Here is a 15002-nt window from a genome sequence, read left to right on the forward strand (position 1 = left end):
TGCTCACCTACTGGCCCTGGTGGTCCAGGCAGTCCAGGATTACCTGGAGGCCCCTCAATACCTTTTGGTCCTGGAATTCCTGGCGTTCCTGTAAAATATGGGGTTTTCAATCAAACTAAGCGCAAAACTGGCTTTTCAGCAGATCTTGAAATGCTGTAATCTGAGATGCCCTGAGTAACAAATGAGCTAATTGTATCAAGATACTGTATTTATGCTCATTTTGCAGATTTACATCTGATCAAGGAGATTAATTATAAGGCAAAGAATGTACAGAAACAAAACATACTAGCAAAACTGTCCTTACTGCTACTCTCAAGACTCTGTCTTCTTAAATGTTGAGTGCCCATGGCCAAGGACACAGGGAGTCTGGCAGTCTGCTAAGAAATTACCATTTTAGAGACAGGTGTTTCTGCTTGACAACAAATTGAAAGCATTATGAACTGTGCTTGGATAGTCCTTCTCCAATCCTCTTTTCCTTTCCTGAAAAAGGATCTTAATAAAAATGGTCTTAATTAGAATTTACACCATATTCTCACCCCTACAGCGTGAACTGAGTGGGAGGTAGGAGAAACAATTGATCTGTTGCAGTATGTCTGTTCTGAGCAGCATCTGAGCCTGATCGAGGTAGTGTCTCAATACCCCGTTTTGACTGCTCAGAGTCTTTCAGGCATGACATGAAGCAGAGGTTAAAACTGTCAGGTTCATGGCCAGGTTTTGTTCTCTTCTAAGCTTCCTGCTGCCATGACTACACTGTTACAAATTCCCTAACTTCCTACATTAAAGCAGCTCAAGCATGCTTGTAGAACGGCCTTTATTGCAAATGCAGCATTGGTAAAAACATTGTTTCTTTAAATTGAGAATGGAAGAACTGACATACCCATAAACAATCTCTATTGATATTTTTTAAAGAGTGAAAACCTGATTTCATTATGGTTCAGAAAGAGATTCTCTTTAGAACATATTTTTAGATAATAGATGCTATTTAAAAAGCCCAGCTTTCCTGATGACAATTTTTTATCAATTCATGAAGTAAAAATACAGAGCCAAACACAGCTATGTTGTGGGTCAGAGGAGGTGAGAGTCTGACTGCTGTGGGGAATGGAGAGCATTAGCTAACACAACTGCTACATCCTCTCAGAGCAGATGAATAATTTCAGAAGGCACTCTTAAATGATACATTCATGCTCTTATTCTTGCAGTGACAATTCCAACAGCACAAAGCTTAGAAGCAGCAGATTGCTAGAAACTTTAAAAGAAGCTGCAGCCCTCCACCAGTTACCCACTGTGTTTAGATGTATATAGCAATATAAGCAAGCGGGAAAATAAAAAAATCCTGTTCAGAATTACCTGGGAATCCAGGAAGGCCTGGTTCTCCTTTTGCACCTGGACTGCCCGGAAATCCAGGCAAACCAGGATTTCCAGCTATACCTTTACTGCCTGGACTACCTGGGTATCCAGGCAAACCGGGATCACCCTAGAAAACATTAAGCAGAAATGAGAACCTGGTCTTTGTAAGGTGCATAAGCCCTTCTTGTATGTTCCCAGTCTTACCATGACAAAAAGGTCATCATTATATTGTGTACACTTCTCCTTATACCCAGTTAATGGTTAACCATCTCACACAGAAAATTAATTGGAAATAGCAATTGTAAAGATTTTAACAGTTTTCCCCTACAATTTTGTACAGATTATCGTAGCTTTTCCTCAGAACTGGCCTACATTGAAGAAAAAAAGTGTTCTCTTCTTTCGGAAGAGACAGGGATTTTTACCCCATGATAATGCAGAATAAAAAAAGAAATCTGTGGAGCTTTTATCATGCAATGTTTTTGCTAAATTAATTGCTGCTCAACATCAATTGTAAGGCATCAGTGAAGGCTGCTAGATATTCTGTAGGTCTTTTTGTCACCTTTTTGCAGGTGACAGAAAGAACGATATAGGTAAATGTTAGTGCAAATGTTCTACATAGACTTAAAAATTGTAAGCAGCAGTAATCATGATATATCATTAGTAATTTACTCTTAAAAGCATATTGTCTTAGTTTTTTTAGAATTAACTACATCATTAGACATGGGAACAATGATATTAATTGTATAAATCCCTGCCAACTACCAAAATGTCAGCAGGTGTCACGGTGCAGACTAGGCCACTAACTGAACACAGCTTGGAAGGTCTGGTAAACAATCTTCTCCTTTAACCAGATTAAATTATATGTAAATATTTTCACCTTTAAAATTTGAAATTTTTGCTCCCACCTGAAAAGAACAAACCACAGTCAACCCTACTTGTTATTCACATATTTGTATACATATTTACTAATAGTAATAATAATAATAATAATAATAATAATAATAATAATAATAATAATAATAATAACAACAACAACAACAACAACAACAACAACAACAACAACAATAAATTAGGTTATAATTAAAAAAAAATTAACACAGAATCTAATTCCCTTACGGAATTTTCTGTTGAAGAATTTTGTAAATGTACCTTTGGTCCAGGGAGACCAGGAATACCAATGCTTGAAAGACCAGGGTCACCTTTCTCCCCTTTCAGTCCAGGAAATCCTGCAGGCCCAGGCTGCCCTGGACGTCCTGCTATTCCTTGGCTGCCTTTAATCCCTGGGGGACCTGTCCAAAGATAAAATACAAGTTTTATAAAGATAAATAAAACTTCTGCAGTAGTTTAGAGAAATCACTCAAATTACAGCAACTGAACTAGAAAGCACTAACAAATTGACTGGCTGGCTTTGAATACCTAATGTGTTTTTATTTTTAAAAAACCACTAAATTATCTAAAAATCTCGCACAGCTTTTTGCATGACATTTCTAGGCTTTCTTTTTTTATTCTTAATTTACACAAAACCAAATATCTTGTTGTAGTATTTAGGCACAATTTAATATTAGAATCCTCAGAAACTGGAATTTTTGTTTCAGCAATCTTTCTAAATAACGAAATTCACTTTCTCCTTCCTCTTTTGCTTGTGTCTGATGTCTGTCTTCTGACAGGTGGGTTTACAGTCATCTTTTTTCTGAACTTTCACAGAGTGGAATCAGAGAAACCAGAAAAGTTTGAAAGTTACAAAATGTAGATCATTCTGCTTCTACATCGGTAACCACTTTAAAATAATATGTATTGCATTTTCTGTTTTAATGGGTATTTCCAATTTCTTAGGTACTATTTCAACAAGTATGTATGTAGGGCTTTATGTATTCCTCATCTGCATTACCATTTAAATATATTATTAGATACTGCACACAAGCAGATCCACCTTTGTACTATATAAAAGGAAAATAATGGCCAAAATGAAGTAAAATACAAGTACAGAAACTAACCTGGAAGGCCCATCTCTCCCATGGCACCTTTTAACCCTGGAGGTCCTGTTGGTCCTGGCTGCCCAGGAAGCCCCATGTCTCCCTTGGTGCCTAGGAAAGTTGTGGGTTTAGTTAATTAATGGCAATAATTAAAAGTTTCTGACATTCATGCATTCTCATATGAATATGCTTGTCATCTAATTACGAAGGCAATGGATTTGGAGTTGCTTTAGGCCTCATACTGCTCCTACATGCTTTTCACACCCATTTATAGTGAAATATTAAACATCTTCAGTTTGTTCCAAGCCAAGGTTTGATCTGGGCAACTTGTTTTGAAGATTAGTCTAATGAAATGCGTCAAATCTCAGTCCATGACTTAGTAACCCTCTGCAACAATTTAGTACTGGTGTGACTTGGTCTCTCATGAGTTGTTCTGCAGAATGAACACATTATCTCTTTCTCATTTGCAGTAGGTATTCAGTAGCTCCTATTATGGAATTAAATGCGACCTACAATGCTCAAACTAGTTTGAGTCCTGGATGGTTAAAAAAATTCCCCAAGCCCAACAAGATATTTAGAGCAAGACCTACATTAGACATAGCAAGAAAAGATTCAAGATGTCAGATAAATTATTACAGCTATAGGAAGAAGCAGTGCAAAACAGAATTTGTTTTCTTGATCCTTGCAAATCTTTAAAGCAAGGGTATGACATCCAGACAGCCTTTGCAATACATTCATTTGGCCATTTGAGTATAATGACTAACAATATAAGAAATAAACATATGAAACGGACAAGTCCTGTTGGCAGATCCTGCAGTCATGTTGCTTGCTCAAGCAGCAAGCACTTTTTCAGTCATCCTAAAAGCTATCCTAATCTTCAATGGGATCAGCTTAAAACTGCTTTGGGGTCTATTAGAAGGAAAGAGCTCAAAGTGTGCTGTTTGGATAATGATTTTAAATGTCCCAAAACTGTCCTGCAGCTTTAAGCGTAAATCCCTAGGTTTTGCTTAGATATAGCTGGATTAACGTCCCAATCCCATGTGGTAAAAAGGCATGCAAGTTTTTACACATCAAAACTGTCCATCTGAGGCCTTGTTTACTTACCTGGCAATCCTGGCACACCTGGTGGGCCACTAAGTCCTGGTGGGCCTGGGTCACCTGGAAGACCTTGATAACCTTTCTGTCCTGATAAACCAGGAATACCTCAAAGGAAAAAGGTACATTTTATTATTATTAATATTACTACTACTGTATGTTTTCTTTTACCTGAAGAGATCAGATGTAGCTGTAGGTGAATAAAAATCCAAATAGGGATTTTTCTTTAGTGAATATAATTCCCCCTAGTTTAGCAAAGAGAAGTATTGCAGAACACAAAATATTGCTTTTGGAAAGTTTAAAAGTACTACAGAACAGGAACAATCTATGTAAGTATAGGAAAAAGTAACTTTATGACTAATGCCAATATACTTCATTCAGAAGGGACTGTCTTTTCAGAGGAGCAGGCTCTGTGCTAACCACTCTATATTCATCCATGTTATTTATATACATGTTTAATTGCATTGCTACACCAGAAGCGCTTTGGGACTGATATATTATAAAAAGTAATGCAGGTATTTTAGCAGCTTTTTACAAATTCTGTGTGGCTATTATCCCATACAATAACTTCGTGCTGGCTTGCAGGCATAGTTAAATCTGCCCTCTACAGCTCTTACTTAACAGAGGAGGGGGAGCTAAGTGCCTTAGGATCCTACCTAGGCTTCATAGACATTAATACAATAGATAAATTAGCACAACAATGGCTGGCCCAACATTAGAGAAAGGCATTCTGGTTCTCTCTAGGGTAGAGTATTTTTACTCTTCTCAAGATTACATTAGAGTTCAAAGGAGATGTCAGAACCCTTGGTGGGGGAGGAGGGGAAGCCTGCAAGTGAGAGAAAACAGACTTGAGTGAATGGAGAAAACCTTCCAGGCTGCCAGCTTCCCTAGTAGAAACACCCACAGAGATGACGTGTAGCTCAGGGGAGTGTAAACTTACAGAGATACCCAAAGGGAGAATCTGGAGGTGATGCATGAGCAGAGGGCCTGTACAATTCCATCCTACAAGGCAAAGGCCCAAGGGCCTTCCAGACAGCAGGAATGCAACGAGCACAGCAGCCATGACAACTATCTCTTATCACACTTAGGAATAACACCTATAAGACTGAATCGTAATCCCGCTGAAAGCACCTTAGTACTATTACAATATCGCCATATACCAAATAACAGTAACAGTTAATGAGCAAGGACATTGCAAACTAAACATACAGAGTAACTTGGTCATAGAACCACTTAAGAAAAAAGCCTAAAATTAGAGAACCTTAAGCCACCTCTAGATTCTGACTTTATTTTTTTCTGTAAGCAAGAATGAACTGTAATGGATTCAGTTACAGGTCACTGTTTTCTGTAGAGGACAAGCCACCTCCCCAGACCCTCATGCAAAGTTCTGTACCTGGAACACCTGGCTCGCCTTTTTCTCCTTTTGCTCCTAGCTGTTTCGGATCAACTTTTCCAGGTGGACCTGGCAGGCCGGCTTCACCTTTGATGCCCTTCTGTCCTACCAGTCCAGGAGGCCCTGGTGGGCCAGGTAATCCATTATTACCTACAGTAGGTACAGACAACAAAAGTGAAAAAAATATAATTCTTAAGGTAGGCTAATATATTTGTAATGCTTTTTCTTACATAGGGAGTCATGATTTATTCATGAAGTTGGAATTCACTAAATGATCAGTCAGTTTATGCAAGGTTCTCCACAGCATCTTAAGCTCTGGAACAAAGCCGAGAGAGTGGCCTGCATGGGGAGGTCTGTATGCTGCAGTCTGTCAGCTCTGGCCAGCCCACCTCAGAAGAAGCAGCTGTCTGTATGATCCACATCGAGAGAGCTCCCAGAGCCCCACTACACTGTGCCACTAGCACAGAGGAGTTGCAACAGCTACAGCAGCTTTGGATTCACAGCCTCCTTGTTCTGGGGAGATGAGTGGGTTTTTCTTCTACCAAAGTCTTTCAAAATTCATCTCCAACAAGGGGGTTGGGAAAATGTAGATAGAATAGTTTCTCTGTGATATCTATAGAGTTGATTCTGCATGACTCCATAACCCAAAGCTGCTGATTTTCTTCTTTCTCTGGCTTAAAGCAGAATTTACAACATATTTCAGAAATATTGCCCTACCTCAATGCCATCAATCCAAAGGTAATGTTTTAAAAATAGCTAACATGTCATGACATCAATCAAAAAAAGAGTGACTGAATGCTATGGCTTAAAACTGCAAAGCAATTCTGAACATCAGCACTGTCAAAAGAAGACAACCTAAGCAGATCTCAGTAATGAAGATCTAGATGTTAGTATTACAAAACCTCTTTCCACACAGAACACGGAAAACAGCATTCTGCATTCTCTTCAGGGGCGGACAAAACAAACATTACCTTTCAAGCCAGGCAGGCCATTTCTTCCAGGAGTTCCTGGAGGCCCTGGAGGACCAGGAGCTCCCATGACGCCCATCTCACCTTTGGCACCTAAATGCATTGAATCACCATTGTCATTCTGAACAAAAACTCAAAACCTATCAGTACCTAACTTTTACTTCCCTGCATCTCTATGGTATTTATTAACCAGCACATGCATATAAAGCCTGTTTTAGAGGAATTACAAGCACTCAGTTCCTGTATAGGTCTAAATCGGATAAAATGACACTTGAAAACTGTAGCAAATTTTTCAGTTAGGTTCTGGGAAGAAAATTTGCAGTGCACTGTTCTTTATGGTAGAAAGAATATGTATACCTCCAATAAGTTTAGTTCCCTGGTTTGAAACATAAATACTTGTTTGAAAGCAAACCTGAATTTATTGAAAGCCAAAAAGACAATTAGGTATACACCATTTCTAGAATCTTTTGTTTCGACCCCTCTATCTGAAGACAGAGATTCTCAAAATTCACTTTTGAGATTTCTATTCCAGAAGGTAGAACAGACTATTGTAACTGAATAGTCTAACACACAGAATAAGGAAGTTAAAACTATGTGTTGGATCGAATTGATAGAATCTGTTTAAAGGAAGTAATTACAAATGCTATTTCTAAATGATACCAGTGACTAGGGAAAAAAAAAATAATCACAAAATAAATTAGAAAAGTGTCATAACAATGATGATCAAAGTCACGTTTGAAAGTTATGAAACAGAATAACATGGAAAATATTTGAATCAAGTTCAATTTGAATCAAGGGAAGAGTAGAGAGATGACAAGGATTTTAATGCAATGAATTTTGTTATGATTTTTTTTTTAAAGTATGAGATGTAATGGTTACATGTATCCAACTTTAAATGGATAGGATAAACATTGAAGCTCATTAAGGTATCATGCCCAAGCATAAAGAGCACCCACCTGTAACTACAGTTTGGTCTTTGTCCACAGGTAAAAAAATGTGAACTTACCTGGAAATCCAGGTATTCCATCTCGGCCAGGTGGTCCAGGTGAACCCTGAGGCCCTGGGAGACCAGGGGGTCCTGGATATCCTGGGGCTCCACGGTCACCTGGAGGGCCAGGAACGTCGAAGCCTGGAGGACCTGGATCCCCTTTCTCCCCTGGAATGCCTTGCAACCCTAGACAACATTGTTAAGACACAAACTTTTAGCGAAAAGTAAGGCAAGGCTGAGATATGTGTGTGTCTGGGCGTAGTACTGTACGAATAGCTAAGTTTTATCTGCAGTCTGTTCCTAGCACTGATGAAAACCCTGCAATTCTTCTAAAGGCATTTATTTTTTAATGGATTCCACATATTAAAAGGCCATGTTCTCCTGAAAAGAAGCATTACTAAAACTTTACCAAGTTGTAGCAAATGCAATTCAAAAAAATCTCAAAAGGAAAACAACAACTCTCTTCAACAACCCTTTAAGTCTGATTAATAAAACAAAAAGCCAAGATTGATCAGACTGGTTTGTATTTTATCATTAAACATTGAGATTCTTACAAGTATATTTCCATTAACGATTCAAGTTTACTACATTCTAAGATAACATCAGCTGAATATTTTTGAAGGACAGCTAAATCCTGCATTGCATTACATTTCCCTGAATGAAAAATATGAATTGTCAAAATACGCTTAGGATTGTTTAATGCTAATGATACCGAGCTTGAGGCACTGCTGAAGCAAGCAGTGCTTGCTTCCCTCCTGTGCACTGTATCAGTGAAGATGCTCACTCTGGAAATGTAGATGACAAAAAAGGATTATTCTTAAATCTGAAGTTAAGAAAAGGCTTTGGTAAAGAAACCACAGTACCTGGGGAACCTGAGGTTCAAAAACCAACGAGTTAGAGCTCATCAGGAAGTTGAGACAGGTAGCAGTAAGGAGTTGTAGTAGTCGTTAAGTTAGGAAACAAAATAAAGCACATACAGATTAGAACAAAGAAAAAAATCTACCCTACAGTTGCCAAAACCAGATCTAAGTACAAAGAATACAACACTAATGCAGTTAAGAGAAACCAGACTGCAACGAAAATTGGAAGTCTTTTCAAAATGCAGCCACCACTGTATGCAGAAACAAGAAACTCAGTGAGATATTTTCAAATATTGATGGTATAATTTAAAAATAAAATTATTTTTCCCTCTCTACTTTTCTACTATTCTCTTCACAACTGGGGAACAAGGTTTTTCTGAACTGTTTCTTACACAAGACTGTGATTACTAGATACTGGCTTGGACACCTTCTGAACACCAATGTACACCCTACCAATCAGCTTCTTGTTGAAGTGCATCACATTCTGGTAAATCCCTTCAAATAGCGATTTTCAAAAGACACTTCTTTAAAACACAAAAACCCTCTAAATATTTTTTCCACATTCTTTTAGTTCTATTATGCAAATTTACATTGTTACACCTACAGAGATAGTATATCGCACGTTCCATGCCCTAGCATAGTCTACTGAGATTATGACAACACCATGCCAAAACCTCATAAATTAACTACAAGGCAGTATTACTCTCTAACTTTGTAACGGTGACCCCTGCTCTTGACTGCAGGAACAAGTTTAGGAGTGATGTCACGATGTACTCTCTGCACACTAAAAAGGCAGATCAAGTTTTCTTGACAGCACAGGCTATAGACTTCCATTTATTTAATAATAAGCATGCTCCCCTTTGGCAGCAGCTTATCACTGCATTAAACTATGCTGTCATGTGCCTGGAACTGCTTACTTTGCAGAGAAAAAAAACAGTACCAGAGGATGGATAGGAACCACACATTCTCTGCGCTTAAGGGGTCTCTGTCAGCAAGGGGGGGGGGGGCGGGGAATACATATATAGCCCAGTAATAGGACAAACTCCGTATCTAGAATGGTAAAGATACTTTTAAAAATAGAAATTACTTCTAATTGAATTTCTGGTTCTCAAAAATGTAACCATATCATAATTAGAACAATATAGACAACACAATAAATTCTAAAGTAATTTGTTACATATTCAAAAAAAGAAGAATGTTGAGTTACTGCAAACTATTTGAAGTAATGGTGGTGCAGAGAAAGGAAATTCTGAACAGGGATATCCTTTCAAGAATTTTCCAAATTACCTGAAAAACAGAGCCCCAGCAACTTTACCCTAATGTTGCATAAAGGAACAGAATCAAAACAGCCTAGTAAAACAAACAAGGGATGGGAGATGGTAATGTAAGGCATTCTGCACAGAACAGAGAAATAGCAATGCAAAGGGAAATAACAAGGACTTCTGAAGTGGGACCTTCAACCATGCACTAGATTTCAGAGTCACGATGCTGTTAGTAGCCACAATGATTAGTCAGTACAGACATGAAGAGCAAAAATATAAGCATTTCAAATCTACCAACTCTATACTAATTGTGCATTTGTCAAAATTGGTATTTTGAAGAATAAGTCGGTGATCACGTGAAATCAAATTCTGGCTAACACCAGAAGAGATGTTACAGGAAGACAAAAGGACATGCATTGGATGAAACATTCAAACCCATACTAATACATCTCATTCCTCACCCCAAATACACATCTGTGTTGCCTTCTGTTTTAGTTCAGCCTCAAGTGCAACCACAGGTTCAGGACAGTATAGTAAGCACAGTATGCCAGGCAGCGGACCCACCTGCTGGCTCAGGTAACCTCTGTGCACATTGTTCAGACTCCGTCTGTCCCTAGGTCTTAATACTGGACACACTCAAGGCTTGTTGGTGCAGTGACCACACCTTCCTTTCCCCACTGGGAACCTTGTGAAAAAATATACTTAAACATGACCCACACTTTAGGTATGTGAGTAGAACTCAAACTCCATGGGCCTACTTACTCAAGTGCTTGCCTACGTTCAAGTTAAGCACTTTGCTGAATTTCAGCTTACAGTTCATAAAGATCTGAACATGATCAACCAATCTGTGATCCATGCTCTTACAGTTGGCCATGAATTTTTCAGCATGCATTGTGAACAATGCCAATCCCAGTGCTGGCATACAAACACATTCAAAAAGTGCAGCTCACAAACAGGAGATGTAAACAATCATACAGGCATGGCAAGAACCAGATGGGTTGTGAAGTGTTTCAGCTGCAGGCATGCTCAAGTTCCCAGAGAACGTTCTCATTGTGGTGACTGCCACACTTTTGCAACATCAGGAGTTGGTGCACAGCAAGCCCATTCACTGAATGAAGGGGAAAAGGAATTTCCCTAAACAAACTTTGTGAATAGAATGATGTGCATGCTTGCACATGTACCCTTTGTGCACAGAGATGGAACAAGTTCTTATCTTCATCAGTCACCAGTCGTTTTAGACAAAAGAAATCAAACTCCCTTCAGACACATATTCCTAATTTTCACTATCCTTAGATTCTACTTTGTCAATCTACTTTACACCTATTAGGACTCATAAAACTTCCTGGTTTTGCAGAAAAGAAGTGTGCAAGGGAATCATGAACTCCAGAACTCAGAGGTTTCTGTAAGAGGAATTCTAAAGCTCTTTTGCAGGTGTGCTTATGACAAGATGAATGTGTATGACCTTTTACTGACAGACTTTTGTTAAAAAAGTATCATGTCACTAATTGGAGAACATTTTCTCCTCTACAAACTAATGAACCAGCTAGTTTTGAATACTTATGCTTTCTTCCTTTCCACATTAACTGAGTTAAATTGTGCTTCCATTCAGGGAGAAAAAAAACCAACCAGTGCCTAGCCACATCAGGGAGAACCTGAATTAATCCCTTGATTTTGCATTCACAATGTAAGTAGAGGGAGGACAAACAGCATTGTATATGGGATTGAGTTTGTCTGCTTTTTTTCCAAACCAGAAATTAATTTTCTAGATAACAATGTAAAAAAGTTATTTAAAAATACCTCTCACCCAGTGAATTTGGAATACAGTTTGGTAAGCCAGATAATTGCTTTGGAATTTAAAGACCATCTTGCTATTTGAAAGCAATGTAATGACAGCACAGTACAAGCAGATAAAGACAGCTTTCCTCCTCTTCTGTATCCCCAAAACCTCTGCACTGACATTGTGCTCCCTTCTGTCTTGTCCTGAAGAGTATTGTGATAAACTCCTTCACAGAGATTTTGTCACTATCTGTGCACAGCACTTCCTAGAATTTCTGCTGAGGCTGCAAGTCATCTCCAAAGTGGGCTTTTACACCCCTGAGATCTCTCTAAGTTGTGGAAACGGCAGGGCTGAATGTAGTTCCACTTCTGATTTCAGTAAAAAACACAATGTACCAAGTTTTGCCCACTTGACTGGCAAAACAGCCAAGCTAATAGACATGAGGTGTCTGTCTTCCCTTGCCTGTTTGTTCAGTGGGACCTTCAGCGTCCTGTGTACCTGCTTGGTGTATGCCAGAAATAACCTAAGGGTACAATTCATGCAAGTTTTACCTGGGGGGCCAACAGGACCTGGAGGTCCTGGAGATCCAGGTGGACCTTGACCACCAATGCCGGGGATGCCTGGTGGGCCTGGGAGTCCTGGTGGTCCACTTGGTCCAGGGTCACCTAAAAGAGCACTCTCGTTTAGTTAAATAGTGAACTCCGTTTAGAGATACTTGCTTTCAGAAGCAGAGTGCCTGCACGTTGTACTTGAAATCTCATCCTTGCATGCAAACAAATATGGATCTAACACAGGAAAAAACACTCTTCAGAGGCTATTTCTGAAAGCCAGAGATTTGTCCTCACTCTATGTGGAATGCATGCAGTTTACATTTATAGGCTACACAGAGACATGTTACTGTATCATAGCCCACATCTAACTCAACAGATGCTCTCCAGCAAACCAGGCATGCTCTGCAGTTCAATACAGACAATGATTAACAGCAGGAATTCATGAATTGCTAACCCTCTGCACGTTGAAGCACAGTGCATCTAAATGACAATTATTCTATTGAAAAAGTTGTACCCACACGTTAACAGGATTTGTCTTTAGAATACAGGCTTTCAGATACTGACCCACAGATTGGTATTTACTCCCTTGCTTGTCTTTTGAGAACACAAGTTTCCATTTACACAGGTATGTCTGATGTGGAAAAATGGACCCTGAAGTAATTGCTCTAAAGTCAGCACTGCTTGTATTTAACTGCCATATGACTCCCAGCACATCTACATTTTTTCAAGTTCCATAGGGAACAGAAAAGGGGAGAGTTCTCCATACCTTTGGGCCCTGGAGTTCCATCAAAACCTGCCCGTCCTGGGAGACCAGGGTTTCCTGGGAAGCCAGGGTCACCCTTAGGTCCTTGAACTCCTTTTGTGCCTGGTGGTCCGGGGGGTCCAGGGGGTCCTGGAACTCCAAATCCACGATCCCCCTGTAACAAATTAACAAATTTTTTAAAAGGGTTTTTTCTGAATTTAGCCTCCCCTAAAAACGTTAAAGTAACAAAGAAAAAAATGCCCACCCTCTTAGAGTTCAATTTCTTTTTTCCTACCCTCACTCAAACCTCAAGTAGAGAATGTGACTTCCCCGCCATCAGAAGCTGACAACAAGAGGTGAAATCCTCCGCACCAACTTCCCACTGCCACAGAAGAACCTCTAAGAAAGTGAATTTTTGTATTAAACAAGCAAACACAGACCTTCTGTCCTGGGAAACCAGGTGGTCCAGGAGGTCCATCTAGACCAGGGCGACCTGGAGTTCCTGGAGCTCCGGGAGGGCCTGGAGTCCCTGGGAAACCTACACAAGACATGGAGGTTAGGGCAGTGGAGGGGACACCAGAAAGCATTAGAACAACTCTTCCAGAAATGCTTAGGGCCCATGAAAAGTAATCTCTGAAAAGAGGTTCTGTGCTAGCTCAAGCAGACTTGAGGGGTACTCATTTGGCTGAGATAACTTTTGAATATACAGTCTTTGCCACAGAGGACCTCTGGGACTCCTCTCAGAGGAGGGCAACTCCCCATGCTGTGTGCTCTAACAAAAATTATGAACAGTTCAGAGCCGAAACGTCTTGAGGCAGCATTCAGAGATCATTTATTGATCCAAGCTCAAACATTCATCATTTCCCAAAGTTTTACATTTACTTCTGTGCCCTTGGTTTACTGAAAAATGTAAGCTCAGTGAACAGAGGAATAAGAGCTCAGCAGGTTTTTTTCCTGATACTTCTGAAACTATTATAAAGATGTATAAAATCAAGACAAACATTTTTTAAAGGATTCCAGAGACAGAAATCAACTCACTAGGAAAAAGCAAAGAGACACAACTGTCTACGTCCCCTCTTCCAGCCAGTACAATACAGTAACATGGCTGTAAACACACCTTTTGGGCCTGGTGGGCCTGGTAGTCCAATGCCAGGAATACCTGGCTCTCCCTTTGCACCTGGGATGCCTGGTAAGCCGCGCTGACCTGGCTGACCAGGATCTCCTGTAAAAAGAAGAAAATCAACATAGTTATCAAGAATCAGTCAGAATAAAAAGCTCTCGGAATTCCCTGGGTATCTAGTTGCTGCTTTACCTGGAAGACCTGGGTCACCATTTCTTCCTGGAGGACCAGGGGGGCCAGGAACTCCTGGCTCTGTAATAGTCTGGCCAGGGTCTCCTTTTGGACCTATAACCAAAAAGAAGAAATATGTATCACTCAGTAGGAGTTTCTTTTCTGTTTTTCCTTGAGCAGAAAAAGATGCTAGCCACATCCCAAGCTTACAAAGAACTTAAACACCAGCAACACTTTACCCTATAGGCTATCTGCCTCTGAGCCGCATACAGCACTTACAGGCTTAGAAGTATTGTTTAATGTTAAGACAGTTTTCTTGAAATGTTACTTTTTTTCTAGCTTTCTCCTAGGTACCATCATGCAGATAGTATTTTCCATAGCTGACACTAGCACAACTTGATCAGGATCTGTGCAGTGGAAAAGAAAGTAACAAAAGCAAACTTGTTCAAAGCAAACCCTTGTTTTCAAAACCTGTTGTAGTTGCAGTATTATTAAGCATAAGCCAGATGGTAGTTACAATGCATTTCCACTATAGTCAGTGGAGAAGGAGGAGCTTCTCTAGAGGTCACAGCAGAAGGGTGAGTAACATATAGTAACATAGCACAAGTTCTGCTCACTTGTGATTCTGTGATGACCTTCAATAAGGGAGCTTATAAATACCAGGTCTTACAATGCCTTTGGGAAAAACTTAAAAGCAGCATTATGTTCTGACAACTATCTGGAGCAAAAGGACAAAACTTGATTTTACAGCTTTT

At 39.6% G+C, this 15002-nt stretch overlaps 1 protein-coding gene across 3 annotated transcripts in view; it reads right to left on the reverse strand.

Annotated features, from left to right (window-relative positions):
• COL4A5 (collagen type IV alpha 5 chain) overlaps positions 1-15002 on the reverse strand; it is an 86731-nt gene that overhangs the window by 16808 nt on the left and 54921 nt on the right. For all 3 annotated transcript variants that reach the window (XM_075053676.1, XM_075053678.1, XM_075053677.1), the window contains exons 26-38: positions 14269-14361; positions 14074-14178; positions 13397-13494; positions 12981-13131; positions 12215-12328; positions 7783-7950; positions 6780-6869; positions 5809-5958; positions 4425-4523; positions 3342-3431; positions 2497-2636; positions 1348-1474; positions 8-88 (exon numbers count right to left, since the gene is read on the reverse strand). In XM_075053676.1, coding sequence (XP_074909777.1) covers positions 8-88; positions 1348-1474; positions 2497-2636; positions 3342-3431; positions 4425-4523; positions 5809-5958; positions 6780-6869; positions 7783-7950; positions 12215-12328; positions 12981-13131; positions 13397-13494; positions 14074-14178; positions 14269-14361 — 1506 coding nt within the window. The remainder of the gene's footprint in view (positions 1-7; positions 89-1347; positions 1475-2496; positions 2637-3341; positions 3432-4424; positions 4524-5808; positions 5959-6779; positions 6870-7782; positions 7951-12214; positions 12329-12980; positions 13132-13396; positions 13495-14073; positions 14179-14268; positions 14362-15002) is intronic.

Source organism: Buteo buteo, chromosome 22 (genome assembly GCF_964188355.1).
Source record: "Buteo buteo chromosome 22, bButBut1.hap1.1, whole genome shotgun sequence".
In the NCBI taxonomy this organism is placed as follows: Eukaryota; Metazoa; Chordata; class Aves; order Accipitriformes; family Accipitridae; genus Buteo; species Buteo buteo.